At 39.3% G+C, this 20,079-nt stretch overlaps 2 protein-coding genes across 7 annotated transcripts in view; one reads left to right on the top strand and one right to left on the bottom strand.

The window, feature by feature from the left end:
* Positions 1 to 2,244, bottom strand: part of ARFIP1 (ADP ribosylation factor interacting protein 1) — a 40,811-nt gene extending 38,567 nt beyond the window's left edge. For 3 of the 6 annotated variants that reach the window (XM_053975960.1, XM_053975961.1, XM_053975963.1), the window contains exons 1-2: positions 2,068 to 2,244; positions 563 to 668 (exon numbers count right to left, since the gene is read on the bottom strand). In XM_053975960.1, coding sequence (XP_053831935.1) covers positions 563 to 605 — 43 coding nt within the window. In that variant the 5' untranslated portion in view covers positions 606 to 668; positions 2,068 to 2,244. Of the gene's footprint in view, positions 1 to 562; positions 669 to 2,067 lie in introns of those variants that run through there. The other 3 variants (XM_053975962.1, XM_053975964.1, XM_053975967.1) reach the window with 2 other exon arrangements.
* Positions 2,245 to 2,342: 98 nt separating this feature from the next.
* TIGD4 (tigger transposable element derived 4) lies at positions 2,343 to 3,989 on the top strand. Its single transcript, XM_053975959.1, has one exon. It carries the CDS (start codon positions 2,457 to 2,459, stop codon positions 3,966 to 3,968), a length of 1,512 nt encoding a protein of 503 aa, XP_053831934.1. The 5' UTR covers positions 2,343 to 2,456; the 3' UTR covers positions 3,969 to 3,989.
* The last annotated feature ends 16,090 nt before the right edge of the window (positions 3,990 to 20,079 follow it).

Here is a 20,079-nt window from a genome sequence, read left to right as displayed (position 1 = left end):
GCATTTGCCACCATCTGCTGCAATAGAACAACTCAAAAGAGATTTTACTTGGAAAAAACATGCTTGATCCATATTCTGACAAGAGCTGAAACCCCATCCACATCACTCCTGCCCTTCTGGGTTCTCTTTTACCCCACTGTACCAATTCTGCAAATCCACACAAATACTGCATCACAAGATGCAGAACAGAAGACACAGGACTAGACTAAGAATCATTCCCCCCATGGTGAAGCTATGCTTAAATGCATATCAGATTACAGCCTCAGTAATTTCAAGTTCTGCTCATCATAAATAAAACCACATGATTTTTGACCCCTGGGGATTTAAATATCACTTCTTGAACTGGCAAAGTAAAAAGCAAAACAAAGCAAGAACGTAAGCTTCCTCTAGGATAGAGACATAAAGAGACATTTAACCATTTATAATTAATGGTTATGAGAGTATACTTATGTGCTTTTCATTAAAAAGGCAAATTCATATTTGCTTATTCATGAAAATATGAAGTAAATGTCATCAACAATAAGTTAATTTTGAATAAGAAGTATATTCTTCACATACTTACATCGCTTAGGTAAATGATTGATGGTCTCAGAAATAAGAAACATGGGATTCTTAATCAGATCTGCTTTTCTAAGCAAGATGCACTGGTTCCTTCACTTACTCTTCTCCTAAAATAATTGCCAATAAGGCAACAGAAAGACATCTTCTGTCTAAAATGAAGTTTATTACATACTTTTATTGTTGTCTTACTACTTAACTACAAAAAGAATGTAAATTTTTGCAACACTGCAGAAAATACCAATGCTGGTAGAAAAACGACCATTTTAATGACAATTTCAATTTCTAACTAAGAACACTTTCATTAATTCTTGTCAAGATAGAGATTAACCACTTTTTACAAAAAGATGTAAAGAATTGTATTAAACACTTCCTGCTGAAATCACACCACAGTTTCCTCTTAATGCTCTTGAATTCCCTGGCTGCTCCACTTGCAAGATCTAATTATGTTTGGGAGTTAGAAGACGTGACGGAGACGAAGACTGGAGAACAGGGCTGCTGTTGACTTTCGCACTCCCCATGCTACGTCACCCCGGCCCTAAACACTTTAATGCTCTGCTCATCTTCAGATTAGCTACACCATGGGCTCCCATTATGGTTTCAACTTCTACCAAATCAGAAAAAAGCAGCTGATCAAGCTACTGCCTCAGCTTCCAGTTTTTCCAATCTAACACTCTTCTGTGTTTCTTATTCCTGACATTTTAACTGTGTACGTACACAGACACATAGACAGATACATACATACATAAACATACACACAATTCAGAAAGTTTTGGAGTTGCACTGATCAAATAACATCTTCCTCCAGCCCTGCAAAAAGAACCCTTCTGTTATCTTCTCTAGAGAATCAACTCTTAGGTAACAGAGCCACTGACTGCAAAGTGATAACTGCTTGCTACCTTTTTCCACCACACGTGAGAAACGGAAACTACATTCTGGGCTGGATTTTCCAAATGATCCCCTCCAAAGACTTTAATGCAAGACTAAAGGCTATTAGGGGGTTTCAGTTAAAAATAACCTATTAGAGAGGTACTATAAGAAATACTGGAAGAACTGCCTCTCGTTTGGAGACAATACCACATGCAACACCTGCTTGTCACACAACACCAACGCGTTTCCATGCTTTGAGAACAGTAAGCAAAACACAAATTGGCACACTTAAAACAGTAATTGCCAGGGTGTGGAATAACTCCCAGGGGCACAAAATTCACACAGCAGCTACAGTTTTCTTCCTCACCAACACACCACTTCCCTTTCTCTCTCGTGGAACCCGCCTGCTTCCCTTGCTGGGGCGCTGCCCTCCCTGTCCTGCCGCCCGGAGCGGGGCGTACGAGCCGGGCCGACCCCGACCCGCTGGGCATTGCCGGTGCCGCCGCGGAGCCCGGGGAAGGGCGGCCGCTCCCGCGGGGTGACACGTCGGACGGGACGGAGCGGGAGCCGCGGCCCGGCCCTCCCCGAACCCGGGCCCAGCGGCTGCTCCGGCCCGGCCCGGCCCGGCCCGTCCCTCACCTGCCGGCGGCGCCGCTGCGGCCCCGGGGGCGTCGTATTGCGGGGGACGGGAGGGCAGGACGGAAGGAGGGAAGGGGGGACGGAGGAGGCCGGGCGGGGCGGCGCCGGCGGCCCCTCTCAAGCTTTATTTTCTTCCTTCTCCGGTGGCAGCAGGAGCCGGAAGCGCCGGGCCGGAAAGGGATGACGGCGGCGGCCTCTCTAGGCCGTCATGTCTATGGTCGGAGCCATGGCAACCACCGCCGGCTCCGCCCGGGAGGCTGCCCCAGCCCCGCCAAGTGCCGTGCCCGTGGGGTCGGGCCGCCGGCGGGGGAAGCCGCCGGAGCGGCAGAGAAGGAGCCTGGCCGGCTGTGGGCGCGGATGAGCGCGCCTGGGAGACGCTGCTCGGTGCCATGGCAGAGGCTCTGCCCGAACCCACAGTGAGGAGGAAAAAAAGCATAACTATCGAGGAGAAAATCGACATCATAAGCGCTGTGGAGAGCGGCAAGAAAAAGGCGGACATTGCAGCCAAGTATGGCATCAAGAGGAACTCCCTGTCTTCGATTATGAAGAATAAGGAAAAAGTTTTGGAAGCCTTTGAAACTTTGCGGTTTGATCCTAAAAGGAAAAGACTGAGGACTGCTTTTTATGCCGACCTGGAGGTGGCATTGATGAAGTGGTACAGAATTGCAGAGTGCTTGAATGTGCCGGTCAATGGCCCTATGTTGCGCCTAAAGGCGAATGATTTTGCCCAGAAGCTTGGACACAGTGATTTTAAATGCAGCAATGGCTGGCTCGATCGTTTCAAGTCGAGGTATGGTTTAGTTTTCAGAGCTCAGCCTGTAGAAGCAACTGCTAGTCCTGCAGTGGGTGCTCCAACTCTTTGGTACCAAAATGTGCTTCCTTGTTATTTAAATGATTATCAGGCAAAAAATGTGTTTTACGTACAGGAGACTGGGTTGTTATATCAGATGTTACCACATAACACGTTTGCATTTAAAGGGGAAACTTTTTCTGTAAGTAAACAAAGCAAAGAGAGCATCACTGTAGTGGTGGGTACAAATATGGATGGCTCTGAGAAACTCCCACTGCTCATTATAGGAAAAAGCAAAAGTCCACTCTCTTTCAAAGATGTGAAATCACTGACAGTGGATTATGAAGCAAATGATGAGGCGTGCATGACTTCAGGAATCTTTGAACAGTGGATGCAGAAACTCAATCACAGGTTTGAAGCACAGCAGCGCCGAGTGGTTATTCTCGTTGATTCTCTCCCAGCTCACAAAGAAGTAAAGAACCTGAAGTCTGTCAAATTAGTGTTCTTTCCTCCAGACTCTTCTTCATGTATAGCTATGAAAGAAAGGATTATCAGATGTCTGAAGGTAAAATACAGGCACTGTCTTATAAAGAGATTTGTTGACTGTGTAGAAAGTAATAAAGAGTTTATGCTGACCCTTCTTGATGCAATTGAGATGCTGTACCTGTGCTGGAGGGAACTAACACCAGAGACTATTGCAAAAAGTTTCAAATTAGAAACTGAGACAAATGACAATGACAATGAGGTTGAAAATGATTTTGATTTGATTGCACATGCACGGGCAGCTGGAGTAGAGTTTCCAGAAGGTTTGTCTTCGGAAGAATATGCAGCTCTAGATGATGGCTTGGTAACTTATGAAGTGCCCACAAATAATGGAAGGATATGTGCCAAAGAAAGTAAATCAGAAAAAGCTGAGACATTTGTTGGTGATGAAGATAAGGATCAAGGTGATCAACTTCAGGGAGCTGAACAGCTTTTACCATCCAAAAATGAGGCTTTGTGTGCTTTAGATACCCTTCGAAAGTTTCTCAAAAGTCAAGACACAGATGATTTTCTTTACGATTCCCTAGCTGACTTGGAGGATTTTATTCAACATGTAGGGTGTGAATAAATATTTTAGCAAAGTGGGAAAGCATGTAATTGGAAAAAAAAAAAAGAAATTATATAATCAAAGATAGCTTAAAAACAAGCATTGCTGAAATGTTCTCTGGTATGTTTTGCTCAGCTGCCTAGATGAACATAAAACTATGAAAAGGGGCTATGAACTGAAATTTTCCGCAAAATCAGGAGCAAATAACATATATTTGAGGTGAAGAGAGGGAGTAAGCTGAACCCTTAAAATGCTAACTGCAATAAGTACAGTGGAGGCAAAAGAAATTCTTTGAGCAGTTTAAACTCAAGATAAACTGTTGACCACTTGGAATTCTTTCTTCAAGGAAACTAGCACTTCTACACATCAATATTTTCACCAGTGTTTTTGGAGTTTTGACAGTGGTGTAGTAAATATTTATCACCTTGGTGTTTTTGATACATAAACACAAAATTGAATAACACAGAAAATACATGGTTAGATTCTGAGAAGTAAGGCATTTTTAAAAGAAATATTTTTTGCCCTTCATCAAGAATTCTGGCCATCTTTACTCTTGCAGATGATGAACAGCAGAAAGTTACCACAGCTTTGAATGTGTTGTTTTGTTTTCTTAAAACTGCTCAAATGGCATAATCATTTATCCAAGAGTCAAAAGACAAACAAACCTTTATTTGGTCTTTGAAGAGGTCAAAAAGGAAGGTCATTCTCTCCTTTTCAGCCTTTTTGGTGCATAGATTTGATGTAGATTTTTTTTGTGCAACTCCATGAATTTCTACAGTAAATTCAGAAAAAAAACCCCAGTATCTGGAGTAAAAACCTCACTGAGCTCTTGTTTTATTTTCAATACTTGGAGGCTTTGCTGTTGGATTCAATGCACTAATGTGGTTTATCACTACAAGTCCCATTAACAAGGGTGCTGCTTGCATGATTGCAGCGGGAAGTTGTGTAAATCACAGAACATTTACAAGTCTTTGAGTATGCATTTCAAACAAGGTAATCATATAAGAGCCAAAACCCACAGTGTATATGACCTTCTGTTTTTTTTCAAAACCTGTTTTAAATCTTTTCCATATCTATACGTTTCAATTTTTTTTGAAAAGTTGGAGATAATAAATTTTCTAATTTAGAGGCATAGTTTTCTAATTTAGAGGCCCTTTAGGAAGCCTGCGTAATAAAAAAATCTATTATGCTGCCTAAAATTAAACCATGAGAAAAAAATCTTGTGCATATGTGAATCTTCAGTTTTAAATAAATTGTTTGGCTGTAGCTTTGTTTACAGCTTTTTTCTGGTGTGGAACAGTTTATCCATGTTCATTATTGAGAAATCATTTCAGAAAATGTATCAGATTGTTGGAAGACAGTGAAAATATTAGGGTTGGTGAGAAAAAGCTTTTGGCTGTAAGAACGTTTTACTAGAAGCCCTTCCACAAACTTCTGGTTTCTTGTTGTGAAATATATTATGTGAATTCCATCCAAAGGGTATTCTGATAAATTAAGAAATTTCTGTTGAAATCCCAATAAATAAAGTCCTACATGGAGATTTATAGAATCTGTGAAAAAGGTACTCCTCCGAATTATCTCTTCTAGGTATTTATTATTTTAAAATACAGATGCAAAATCTTTTGAATTAACAATCTGTGTCACATTCTTCTTGGTTAAATACTTTAGAACAAGGTTATGAAAAGTACTTCTGATTCTGTCTAAGCTTATTTGAAGTTCATCTAAATCCCACGGACATCTGTAGACAATTTTCCTATAGTAATCTTTCAATTTAAAATCTATTTCTTTGCAACAGCTTTTCCTGCTAAAGGCAAGTTTAGGGAAAAGTTTCTCTTATCTGTATAGTAAATATGTAATTTGTTATGATTTGATTCCATGTGGCCCTCACTGGCCTGGGTTCCAGATAAAGAAACTCTGTTTCCTTCTGAGAGAATTCAGAGTGTGAAAATGTTGGATCTGAATGAGAATGACTCACGTATGTAAGCAGCAAATCTTGGTTAAACAAGGGTTCACTCTACAAGAAGTGTAACTTTTGCAAGAAGAGGTTGTAAAATCAGGAGATGGGAAGTAACATTGTTGGCTGGAAAGGAAGGAAGTGAATTACTGAGTGTTGTCATAGTCCCTCATGAAAGTAACAGGAAGGATTTACTAATTTGGCCTGGACTTTGAAGTTGAATTATGAAACTTCCTTTAAAAAACATCCTGTCCGTCAAAATCCTGTATCTTTAGAGAATTTATGACTTTTCCTCGCCTCCTAGTTCATTCTGAGAAACCAAAATGCACTCACTGAAACTGGTTCTTTAAGTCAGACACCATATAGTCTAACACTACAGCTTTCAAAATTATTTAGGAGCCCAAATATTTCTCCTCACTTGGATTTTGGTCACATTTATAGTGAGTGAAAATGAAATCCATTCTGAAGTTGTTACTTTTTCAGGTGTTTATCACGGGGAGATGCAGACTCCCAGATCCGAAATACAAACAGTGGGAAAGGAAGCAGTGCGCTGTGTAAATGTTTGTCAGTTTAGCCTGTGCACACAGTTTGAGCTGGAGATTTCTTTACATTGCCTGGGTAAACCACCAGGACCAGGCTTTTTACATCTTGGGGTGGTATCTTTTAGAGGGAGAGGAAGAATAAAACTTTAGATTGCATCATATTTAAAATGAAGAACCTTTTCTACAAAAAGCAGGTAACTAAGGCTGTTATTTGCTTTAATACTTTAACATTAGTATAGACAACAAGGTGCTTTTTCTGTGTAGCTTCTCTGCTTCATGTTATAGTTAGATAGTGATAATGTTTTTCAGCATGAAGTCAGTGAAGTTGCTTTTGGTAACCCAAAAGTGACTTCTAGAACTGAAAATATGAAGTTTTAAAAATATATCTGATGTCTAAACAAGGCCAAAATAGAAAAAAAAATTGAAAAGTATATTTGATATAATAAAAAGCATCCTCAGATTCATTCTTGAGATAAGTAATATGTAAAATAAGTATGCTCTTCAAAAATGCATAGGTTTTTGAAAACTGTAAGAAATATTACACTGTGATTTTTTGGTGTGTTTCTTACTGTGTGTGCAGTTCTGGATACCTTTCAGGTCTATAAAACTACATCTTCTTTTAAAACTGTTAGCAAAAGGAAGACTGCTCTCCTGTAATGGTAAAAGGAAATAACTTTTTGCACCCTTAGGCATAAATGGAAGAGAGAAGGCAGTCAGGAATCCATAGGAGAGCAATCCATGTGTGCCTGTATATTCAAGACTTGCGATGTTTTGATAGCTAAGCAATCATGGGAGTAAATGAGTCAATGGTTTCACATTGTTAGACAAGTCTTGAGAATAATACCCTCAAACACACAGAGTATTAAGTGATTTTAAATTTTATGTGCAATATTTTTGTAAACTTAATTTAAATTGCAACATGAGAATATTAGTAAAATACCTCCAAGTTTTTTTGGTGGCTGTGTTTATTGAAATGGTAGAGAAATATTTGCCTACTCAAGATTTACCTGAAATGCATGGTGACTGGGCAACCATGGAATGTAATGACAGTGTTTCATGTTATTTTATTCCTTTAATGTCAATAAAAAACGGTGCTTCCTAGTTTTGGGAAGCATTTGTTAAAGGAAGGGTTTGCAAAGTTCTCATTGGGAATTGAATGATGCTGTGGCCAGAGAAGAGTTTTTATATTTGTGCAAGGAAGTCGGTATTTGTATCTAGATGTTGTAATATGTCTGTTTTGGGGGACCCTTCCTTGAAAATCAGAACAAAGCCTAGTCAATTAATAAGCAAACAAATCAAACTGAAATTTTTGCAGTGGGATGAGTGACAGCATATTTCTGTCAATACATGCTTTAACAACAGAAAAGAAATCTTTGCAACAGATGAAAATATAAAAACTTGATGATTGACAGCCTGGTTTTACACACAGCCTTTATGCTGGTAAAGCAGTGTGGTATAGACATGTGGTTGCCTTTTCCTGATACAACTGCACATCATTGGTTTATAGAAACAGGAATTCAGGTGTAGCTCATTTCCCTTCTTGGTAGCTCAATTACTCTATTTGAGCTGAATTTTCTTCTTTCAAATGTAGCTGTTCGGTTTGTTTCAAATGTTAACTACATTGCTCTAGTTAAAACCATATAACATCTGGGTTAAGGCAGAGTGGGGAAGCCAGTAGTGTCTTGTCAGCTTATTCACAGCTGTGTCACCTCTGTTCTTTGAGCAGAATGGAAAAGTGTAAACTGCAAATTAGTGCGATCAGTAAAGTAAACAAATAGCACACTGAATTACCAAATCTGTTGAGTGAGAAGGTGCCGTATTTTTGACAATTTTTAAAATGGCTTTCTATGTTTTATAATATTTCAGCTGAAAGTCACATTCTTCCTAAGCTTTCATGTCATGCTACCTCTGCCACAACATTCCAGCCTTGTGCATGAATAGCACCAAGGGGAGCAGGTCATTCCCATCAACACACAGGTAGCTACAATCTGTGTGAGTTGTCAGCCTGCCCACAGGTGGTGGCTGTGTCACTGGGGAGGTGAGTTCCAGAGCTGGTTTGCATCCTCCCACGCTTGCGTTGCTCTATGTGCTGTGTCAGCGCTTGGCTGTAATCACCAAGGTAGTGACTCATCTGTCTGAGAAAGTCATGGTCTGATGGGGTAGTGCAACCTCATCCCAAATGCCAAATGAAATAATTCATTGTTTATTGTTTGAAGACTGTGGGACCCAGGATTGCTGAGGAGGGCATTAAGATGTCTCGGCTCTCCTGGTCCCTGCTCAGTAGCAAGGCTGAAAGAAAGTTTTTGGTCTGGAGAAGTTCTTACAAAACACTTGCTATTCAAGAACTACTTAGACATGTGGTAACTAGTTGTTGGATTTCTCATCTGAAGTCACCCATTTCTCTTGAGAGATGTGCTGTGGGGCTGCCTCCGTATCATGCATACAAGGAGACAACCTAATGAAAGCGCTGCTTTTCGTCTAGCGGCATTGGTGCCTCCTATTTCTAACCTGTATAAATGATGCAATATGAAACTTTGCTATTCAAAATTCTATTTCTTTCCCCTTCCACCTTTTGTTCATCCATTGCCTGTATCATTTTATATTAATTGATATCCTGACAATTCTAATGTTAATGTTAGGATTGTTGGCCTAACCTTCTGGCAAACTGCTTTCCTCTTTACACTCCCTATTTCTAATATTATCTTTTGCAGATCATATTTTTGAACTGTCTCATGTATCACCCTCTTGGTACACATCCTCGTGATCATAGGTCCTAATTTCTCCATTGCTGTATTTAGTGACTTTCCCAAATCCTTGCTTCATCTAGCTGAAAACATTTAGTATGTCATTATTTTTTTTTTTGTCTTTTCCTTTTGTAGCAGAAGGTGAGCAGTGTTTTTTCCAACAGTTCCCCAGGATGTCCAAGAGAACTGGTAACAAAACACATAATCACTCTCTGCTTTCAGGTGTCTCCATTTTCTCTTTCTTTCAGTGGTCCCTTCTGACCTGTTCTTTTGAAATTCTCAATTTGACATTTAGTATCTTTGTTTAAACTGCTCCTGTTTCTCTTTCCTCTCTTACCCCTACCTGCCTGTATAGCATCCTTCCCACATTCCAATTTTACATTTATGTTTCTAAATATTATATCGCTACTCTTAGCTCTTTGGCTCTTTCTTCCCTCTTCTTTTACTGGCCCCATCTGTTATTTAAACTGTATTTCAAACTCCCTTGTCTTCCTTTCTGTGATTTCATGTCCAGTTCTCTCATCCAAAAACAAATACTTAAGTATTTCTGGAGACAGTCAGCTTTTTTACTTTCTATCTTACTTGGCATGTCTCCATGATATTTGTACATCAAATATTATGTAATGATTAAAAGTATGTTATCTTCCTTAACTTTACCTCTTTGCATTTCCCCCCATCCTTTATCTTAGTAATGTCAAGTCTTGCCTTTGTTTGGACATTTCTTTTGCACTCCTGATCACCAGCATCAATTTTATTCTTTTTTTTTAACCTTGTGAAAAATAAACCCACCAACAAAACCTGCGCAAAGACAGAGTTTAGGACTGTTTGTTGACATAGCTAACTGTGTTACAATGTTGCTTTAAAAAGTCAGATTGAAAACCAGCTCAAATATTAGCTAATATCTATCAAGGTTTTTATTTGAACCTACATATTTTGTTGTTTATTTTTGCTTTTTGCTATTTCAATAGCTGTTTGTGAGACTTCAGATATTTGTGCCATGTGTAGCGAGCCCATGTGGCCTGAGATCATAGAGAAAGGCAGGTAGAACATAGAAAAGGAGTTAAAAGGCAGGCTCCTCATCTATTGAGATTCCCCTGCAGGAACTCAAGGAGAATTTGTAAGTCAGGTTAAGCAGAACTTTTTATTAAAAATCAACATCAAGAGTCCATATCCATATATAATTTAGCTCACAGAAATTATTATGAGAGGTAACACCACAAGTTCTCTAAATTCTGGATAGCAAGAAATGGCCACCCACAATTCAGCTCCACTTCAAAACTGACACAAATCTGTGTTTGAATTGTCTTCCCCAGAGCTAATGACACGATCTGTGTAAACTGTCTGTCACTGCCCTGCCCAGGGCTCATCGATGTTCAGTAGGCAAATAGACATTTGCCTAGAGAAAAGGCAAGGCTGAAACAGCATTTTTGTGTAAGAAGAGTTTCTGCAGAGTCTAGACGTCTCAGAAAGAGTCAGATGAGCTTGAAAATTGACATGGCTTTTCAGAAGTTAACCAAGAGACACTTGGTAATATGAACTTGGGATCTGAATTAGAGATACTTATTATGTGCTGTTACTAACAACTGCTGAACTATTTTTGAAAAGCTGGCACAATGGGTATCAGTTTTACTGCTCTGAGAAAAAGTGGTTCTGAGTGTTACATGTATACTCAACACATGGCAAAGGCAAACAATTCAAATTTGAGTTACAATTCAAACTGTAGTAGAGACAATCCCTGTGAGAGCTAAGGATGACCAGACTCAGTGCATTATATACTGAGCATCTGCAGAGGAGCAGGAACAGATGTGGCAAATGCTATAGACATGCAACAGCAGGACAGAAATACAAGTACAGGCAGACAGAGCTACAAGCTCTTGGCTCTGCTTGTTGAATGAATACAAACAGAGGTATCTCCCTCCAATTCCCATCAGGAGGCTTCCCCTACATGTCCTATTACCAACCCAATCTTTTCAAAAAGCAACAGAAATTCTCCTAGGAACCAAAAGAAATTTAGATTTTGATAATTTCTTGCCAAATTGGCAATGTTGTTCTTCATACCCTTTTACCATGTAGAAGTTAGCAACAGAAATCCAAATAGAAAAGGTAAAGCTGAAGTAAACATGTAATAAAACTTGTAGTTTTTTGTATCCCATCCTCAACTGGCCTTCACTCATCTCATGTACATTTAGGTGCCCTAAATCATACAACACCTTTGGAGCTTTGTCAAAGTGTAATCTGGTGCCAACAACTTGTCTGCCAGAGCTAACAGGAGAGCATTTGGCAAACAATGCTTGGGTGGCTAGAAATCTTCTTGAAATTTAATCTTAAATATTCATGGTTAAATAGCTTTAGTAAAATGACTTGTTTATTCCCTAAAAATATCTACAGCATTATTTATACCCAGCCATAATGGACATGTGCAAATCCAAACCTGCATTCTTTGTGAAATGCCTGCATCTGCAGTGATGATGTGTTGAGTACTAATACTGGGATAGCAGATAGCATCCTGGAGAATGTGATTATATGAAACTTAAATTAATGTAAGCTTCCTAAGGAATTATTTTGAATGGGGATTAGGTAGCTTTATGAATTTAAAACTTCCTTCAGATTTCTTTATCCTCTCACCTCATCTCACAGGGGGAGAATCCAGTAGCTTGCACTGGTGCAGCCTCACAAAAGAGATAATTTTGAAAAATGTTCTTTGGGGAGAGCTCTGCTAGTGTTCAGAGGCATATTGACCTGCAAGGATTAGGAAGAAATTTTGCAACATGTGGAAAACAGCCCATGGGATCCAGCCAGCGGGAGGTTTAACTGCTGCTCTCCCTCCCAATTGGGCTGAGCCAGCTTCTTATTAGGATGCTGACTCCTCAGGCAAGGCACATATTTGTGAGATTACATCCTCCAAAAGCAGTAATGCAAGTACTGGTTTGCTTTTAATCATTCATCCTTCTCTCTTCGTCCTGTCTGCCATTCCAGCTTCTCAGAGATTAAAAATTCCCTGTCGGCCGCCTGCCTGATCCGATCAGTGCCACAGTTTGGAAACCTGGGGTGGTTCTGTGCAATCCACCCTCCTGATGTACAGGCTTTAAATATAGCACTATATTTGGCAGGCTTTTTTTTGGGGGGGGGTTTGGTTTTTTGTTGAGTATTGGATACTTGTGTTGTCTAAAAGCATTTCCAGCTCTAATGGAAAATAATGAGTTGTGAACCTCAAATGAACTCCGTGTTTCTCTCTGTGTGGAGATAAAATTATAAGAATTTAAACCATGTTGAGATCTGCCCTTACTTACATTTGAGAAGGGTGTAGACTCAGATTAGGTGTGGATTGACCTTTGCAGACATGGTAGAAGGCATAAAGCTTCACAATTAAGTACTCAGAACCAAAATAGATTACAAGAGGAATTATATGTTCACTTCCAGGAAGCTTCTATTTCCTATAGGATCATATCTACAATTATTTCTGTCAGGGGTTTCATTAACAGTCGATAGTTAGGACTGACCTCTTTCATTCCTGCTGCATCTGCCTGTGAATGGCTGAATGCCAGGTCTCACAGAATTTTAGTATTGCTTGTCTCATACTTAGGATACATCTAAGTATAAAACCTGTACCTTCTGACAGAAGATCAAGCCTCAGAAAGCAGGATATAGGCAAGATAGCAGCCTATCAGAACCACGATCTTCTCATTTCAGACCAGACTTGGTGCACCTACACTTTGGCACAGGGGTGTGACTATGGCATGGACAGATGCGTAGAAGAGGAACCACAGGAGTTAAGGGATATCAGTCTGTGTACTGCTATTATAATTATGTGTAATTTGGCTTCTAGTATATATACTGAAGTATATTTCACTGTCACAGCTCTCTACAGCAACCAAAAAACAATTAATAAAGGTGTGCCATCCTGTACTGCCATCACAGATACTGGTCAAAACATGGATCCACCTGAAAATGTGCTGCAGTACATCCAACCCAGCTCTTAGAAAAGGATTTCTCCCCATACCAGACTCAATCAGAAGGACAAATTTATGATTTTTTTTTTCAGGTAGTCTTGCAGCATTACAGTCAACTATACTGAACTGAAAGTTAGATTTAAACACAGGGTGTTGAGAAACAATGCTTTCTGCCACAAATGCCCTCAGTACATCCCTCCCTGAGTTGTGACTGATGGCATTTTGGATGCATATCACCAAAAAATTCTATCACCTGTTTGAAGATCTCGTCAGTGATTAAATACACCCTGTGTTGAGATGGGGTTTTCAGAGAAATAAGAATTGTAGGCAAGACACAATTCACATTTCCATCTGAAAATGAGGGTGGAGATACATGGTTTTCCAGGTTTCAGCATGGTTTCTGATTTCAGATTCTAGACAAAAGTGTAAAATTTCTGAAACAGCTTCCTTGGCACTGCAAAGGCTGTTGAAAACGTTTTGAGTTAGCAATATGTGGGTTTAGAATAATCACCCTGACAAAGGGATATATCACATATTAGCATCTGTGGTGGTCAAACTAGTATTAACAGTGGAATGCCATGCAGAAAGTGCTTTAACTGGATATATTTTTTAAAAATATGTGTTTCAAAAATATGTTTGTTTTCTAATAATCAGCTATGTTTCATTGCTTCAGTCCTAGTTTCCACTTGCATAGAGGAGCGGACAAAGTGCCTTCAGGACCACTAACACATTTTGATTCAGGGGCCTGAAGTTAAACAGGCACAGGCTCAAAATACAGGCTGAGAGGCTTCCAAACAGCCCTAATTTAGCCTCTCACTTGCATACATATTATAAATACAGTCTCTCTGCAGACTATCACACCTTTTCCTTTAATATCTGTCTGGTTTAAAGCTGGATGCTGTTTCTTTAATTCAACTGGGACTATTTATATGCTTAAAGTCCTCAGATTCTGCAGAGCTGACTATGACAGGACTGGAAGCTGCTTCCATGATATTAAATGTTGGTTCATAACACTACACTAGAACTGAGAACTTGGGTTAGGTCCTTTAAAGGTATTTAAATTACAAGCTGTGGAAAATACATTTTTCAAATAATCTAGGAACAAAATTTACCCCAGATCAGATATCCATACTCTTAAATGTAGTTAGTGGATATTTGCATTTTTAGGTATCTGAGAAGCTTTAAAAAGGCTTGTCTTTAATGTTTCTTTAGAGTCTGGACTCTATATAAACTATTTGTGAAGTAAAGTTCAGTAATTACAGTGAAAATATGCAAAGGAAAACTTGAGAACATTTAATTCAAGAACAGAAAAAGAGACCTAGATGGGAGGATCAAATGAGAGCTGCCACAGCCTAAAAAAGTATCATGCAACATTTAAGCAGCATTATTTTAGGACATTATCTTCAGATGCTTTAGGTGTGGCTGGAAAAATCTTAGTACTCACATTACAATTTGGATGTGCTGGTGTGTTTTTTATGGTCTAGTATTCCTGAAGGAATGTGTTTTCAGATTTTATTCTCTTCTTAGGAATTGCTCACAGTTGAGAAAATACCTTCAGACATCCAGCTGAAGCACCCTAAAAATGAAAATAAGGAGGATTTTAAAAAATCGAATTTAATTTCCCTCAAATTGTCTCCCTGCTCTTCATTTTACTAAACCCCCAGTGACTGCACGCAAGACAGATTTCTGTTTGGTTTTCAATCCTATACTTCATCAATCTCACATCTAGTTATCTCTTTAAGAGAAATATTTGAATTTCTACAGAGCACTATGGGTTTTTTCAAGCCAGATCTTAAGCTAGCATTGACTTGTAAGTGACAACTACTGAGCAGGCACCTCCGTGTAAGACACGCAGCGCTGACGTTTCATGTGAAGATAATTCACCGGCTGACAGCTTTTTTCCCCGTTTAAGTTGCTGACCATGCATCTATCAAGTGAGCTGGCACATGAAAGCCTGTGACCAGACAAGGCTCTGATCCTTGCATGGGACACCCAGGATATGTTTCTTCTCTCACTCCCAGGAGCAGCCACAGAGAATTTCCATTCTCCAAAGTTTTTTCTAAATTGCACAGATAATCCATTTAGCGTGACAGTTGTATTGTCTGCCATGTGTCTGTCTGTGCTGGGAGGTCTGCTGCTCTCTGTGCCTGCACAGCCATTTCTGTACAAAACAGCTTTATTCCTGATACCAGAGACTCAGGAGCCAGCTCCTGTTCTAAACAGGCTTTTGAACACATTCTCATCCGTCTGCGAAGCATCTCAAGCAAATTAATGCTTCCTAGCTTATTATATGGCTCATCTTTTGGGGTCCACTTCTGGTCAGAAGTGTTCCTCAGCCCCTGACTGAGACTGGAAGGGGATCCTCTCCTGACAACTGAGTTGTAGTGCCCAATGACCCATTTGTTCCTTTAACTAGGACTTGGATTGTTTACACCAACTGTATACTTAATACAGGTTTGGGATACTGCAACCCCACAGAAAATTTATATTTCCATTTATATGATTTCAGTCTCTAATTCCAGCTTAAACCCTAATACAATATGTGCATAATTATTTTCAAAGAATGAAAAAAACCTTTAACTAATAAATCCCTATGCTGTTCCACAAAGAAGCCAAAGCTTGATTTACTCATAAATAAAAGGTCAGGAAGGTGATCCAAGCCTTTTTAAAAACTGATGTTTTTTATTTCAGTTTCATTCCAGCACTGGCCTCAGAACAACAAAATGTAAAAGATTAATAAATTGTAAATTTCTCTCACAGTAGTGGTATGTTACAATGAATAAAAGTGCCTGAAAATTCAATTCTCAGAATTTCATTGCTCAGACCTCGGCTTCTTGTCTGAGATGCTCATGGCTTCATGTCTCATGAGGATGCTCTGCTCAGTTTTGAAAATAAGTGGGGCATAGCATCCTGGCCCAAAACCCTGGGTTTTCCATGTTAAAATAGATAGTTTTGGGGGCAGAAAAGGGTACAACCACTACTGGTGCCCAAGAACACTCTGAAGTTACAAAGTTAGGAGAATGCACTAATTATTTAGCTACCAAAAGGAATATGAAACTGGTAGAATTGAGGTAAGTGCAGGCTTTAAAAAAAAGCAAACCCTAAAGTTATATTTTGGAGTGTTCATTCCACCTTTATCCAGCCTGCATTGAGACAAAGATAGACCTCATGGAGTCCCACCTAGATTTCAAGGATAGGAGTCTAGGAAGGTTGTTGTGTGAAGGATTTTATGGGTGAATCCCCACTAGGCTACAGGAAAGCTCTGCTGGGGACTACCTACATCAGCTAGTAATTGTGTCTCTCTTGTGGTCAAATAACAAGATGACTTTGCTGGCCAGACATTGTCCTTTTGGAAGTGCAGTTTCAGCTGTGGATTTTGCCTGAGGGAAAGCTGTCTTTCAAAACACATTCAGTACTACAACGGAATGGAGGCATCATCTATTTTAGGAATTTACACAAGTCACAAGTAATTTAGCAATCTTTTGGCATGTGCAAAATGTATAATCCATGTACTGCTTTTCCAAAAATTAGTAGAAATTAAGTGTCCAGCTACACTTCAATATAAATCTGCCAGTGCTCTCAATGCACCCTGAGGCCTCTTCCATTTAGAGATTTTCAATCTTAGAAGTCTCTATTCAAACCCATTTTTTATTTTGTTAAAGGAAACTTTATTTTGCTAAAGCAAACATCTGAATATTTTCAAGTATAATTTTGTAGGTGCAAACATCTGGAAATTTTCAATTTTAGTTTTGTATTTTATTTCTGTTCCTATTGAAGTATCCAAAATATTGTCAGCATGAAATAACAGCCTGTGTTATGTATGTGGAAAAAAAGAAAAAGAAAAAGAAAAGACAATTACAAGTCCAGTTAAGCAAAGAGATTTTTAAAACTGGCAGATACTTGTTTTTATACTTTTATTGTCATTCTCATTTTAGCTATATTACATTGTCCCAGTTGTTAGGGATGACATCTCATTGTTCTAAGCTTTGTTCTAATTTATACTGGTGGCATTGTTTTCAGAAAGATCGAAAACTTTTCCTCAAGCACCTCTGTGGCTGAAATAGAATGTAACTTATCCTTTCATATAATCTAGATTTGAATTTGTTGGAAAGAGAGCTTTGACATCTGCAACTCAGTCAGGCATTGCTTGCTCTGAAACAAGTACAACTGTGAATGTGGTCCCAGATCCTCATGGGATTTCTACACAAGGATGGATTTTAGCCTTGGTTCTGCAAATCTGACTTAACTCAGCAGTCCGCAGAAGTGCCATTGCTGCTGACACTGTGGCTGACTCAAGAAGATCCCCTGTGGGCTTTGCACAAACTCTTTTGCTTTGATGTTTGTTTCTTTTTAAAATGTTGTAGTGCATTGCAATACACTGCTATTTTCCATTCTTTTACAGCAACTTGTGGGAAATTTTTATCTGTCCTTTCTCAACATATGTCAGAGACAGAAACAAGTCATGAAGGGACTAGCAGAACTTGGCTGGCTCTAGCCCCTGCCTGCACTTCAGAGCAGGTGGATTAGCTGCTCAGGACTGCAGCAGACAAGCTGTGCTAGCAGGGTTGTAATAAAAGCCCTGTAACCAACCATCAACTTGCCACATCACTTGAAAAAGTTTAGCTGTTGTTGTTCTCACAGGAAAAAGGAACTAGAAGAGCATCAGCGAAGCGGCTGCAGCATTGCAATACATTTCTGTTTTTCTGAAAATATCACTCTGATGACATCCTGTAATCTCAGTGATGCAAATCGTTCTCTATTAGGGAACAACATCAACAAACAGCCTAGCTTTGTGCTCAGAGCTGTCCTTTATACTCTAAAAACCAATGAAACAGTAACATTGAACATGCAGAAATGTTTCCAGATGGGTAACATACATTGTAAGCACCCCAAAAATTTAGTGGTTTTACCTGTGAAAAGACACTTCTTTTTGCTAAGGTGCATTGTGGATCCTAGTAAATGCACTAAGGCCTATGAAATTATCAGATAAAATCTACCCCTATTATAAAATCATCTCTGCCTGAAGCTACATGGGTTTCCAAATGTACAAGTTTGGTTTGCAGCAAAGTTGTCACTACAGCTTTTGGTTTCTGTATTTCAACTATGAAGAGAGACGCATGAGGCTGAAGACAACAACCAAGGCAAAGGTACCAACCTTGCTTCCCAGGCAGGCAAAAGGGAGCCTGCTGGGAGTACTTCAGGGGAGCACGATCCCAATGCTGCTGGGCACAGACTGAGGTAACTGCCCTTGCTTGAGAGTCTGATTTGTTGGCATCCAAAATACCTCATTTCTCCTTCTCTAAAATAAAAAAATAAAAAAAAAAAAAAAAAAAAGGATAGTCAAATTCATGCCAAACCACCTTCATATGCCTCTAAAAATCTTAAATAAAATATACTGTGGCCTAGAGTCACATTTCCTGTACTTTTATTTGCCTTAGAAATCATACTTATGTACATAGCAGTAGATGGCTATCTTGCTTTCAAGGTGCAGTGATGAGTTATTAGCCAAACATTTGTCAATAATAGTTGATGGGAACTTGAGAGGAAATGCTACAACCTATGAAGAAAGACTGAAAGGGAAAAGAGAAAAGTATATAATTTCTTTACATTAGAACTATGGTGTAAACATGCAGCAAAGATACAAAACAAATACAAATCCTGTCCTGTTTTCCCTATCCAGGTTTATTTTTTCATAATGGATGAGTGAGTTGGGCTGAGTCTACAGAATGGGGCAAAACCACAAATATGCAGGGCAGGCTAAATCAGAAGAACACGTTTGCAGCCCATGTGGTATTAGAGTGGCAAAGTTGGGAAGGAAGTGGGGAAGAAATGGAAAGGAGTACAGCACATCTTTTCTGTACGTTAAAGCAACGAAAATACTGTTAAATAGTAAGACTTTGCCTACTGTTGACTAAAGTTCAAGGAAAGCTGAGGATGGACAATAGTTCCAGCCTTGGGATCTGAGACTCTGCTCCTGAAAACACAGACAAGCTTTGCCTTTTCTGGCCACCAGCCCATTATCAGTTTTCCTATCGCCAGTCGAGACAAAATCACCTCTGAGCACAGACAGGTAGCCTCAATTTCTGGACTTCCATCATTCAAACAGTCTATGTCAATTAGACACTATTACTAATCCTTGGAGTTTCTGTCATTTTTTAATGGAAAAATCTTAAAAGTGTTGGCAAGTTTCACCTCTGACACTTGTGTCTGATAAGTGTTATTGTATATGACTATGAAATTATGTTAAAGAATATCTCCTAGAAATATTTGATTTGTTGGTCAGTGTACTGGCTTCAAAACTCAGAGTTCCTCTTTATCTACTTGTAGGTGCAAATGTTGCAAGTTTGCTTTTCCCCCCACTATTTTATGAAGTTCATAAACATGCATTGCCAATACTAAGCAACCAGTTCAGATTTTTAGTTAACTGTATCATTCAAGGGACTTAAATCTATCAACAAGCTGGTCATTAAATGAATCACTGACATATTTCTCAGCTACTCAAGCTAAATAACCTATAACTGATGACCTATAAAAGCATCAGTGTGTTAAGAAAAAATATTAGCTGGAGAAGCACAGCAGCAATTGATCACTCCCCACCAATCTGAACAGAAAGATTCACCAGCTTCGACAAATTCTAGAACTCAGCAAATTCTGACCAGAAACCAGATTTTGACAGACTGATGTCTAGGGGAAGTACTATGAAGCTCCTACACAGTCACCATTCAACCCTCCTTCCTTAGATTACTACTGGAAAATTTTATGCAAGTATTTAAAATGGCTCTAACCTGGGATGCTCCAGGAGCACTCTGGAGTGCAGACTCTCCTCAACTCAGAGAGATTAATTTTAGACCTAGCACTTATTTCTACAGTGGAACAACCCAAATCTATGGTCCAACCACTCTCCCTGCTTGATACATGTGTGGTTTAGATCCAGATCTAAAT

Source organism: Vidua macroura, chromosome 4 (genome assembly GCF_024509145.1).
Source record: "Vidua macroura isolate BioBank_ID:100142 chromosome 4, ASM2450914v1, whole genome shotgun sequence".
Lineage (NCBI taxonomy): Eukaryota > Metazoa > Chordata > Aves > Passeriformes > Viduidae > Vidua > Vidua macroura.
The sequence above is the reverse complement of the archived record's forward strand: the minus strand, read 5'-3'. Positions and strand labels throughout refer to the sequence as shown.

Excerpts from the sequence above, each read along its gene's own strand:
- TIGD4 (XM_053975959.1), top strand. The coding sequence starts at position 2,457 with ATGGCAGAGGCTCTGCCCGAACCCACAGTGAGGAGGAAAAAAAGCATA.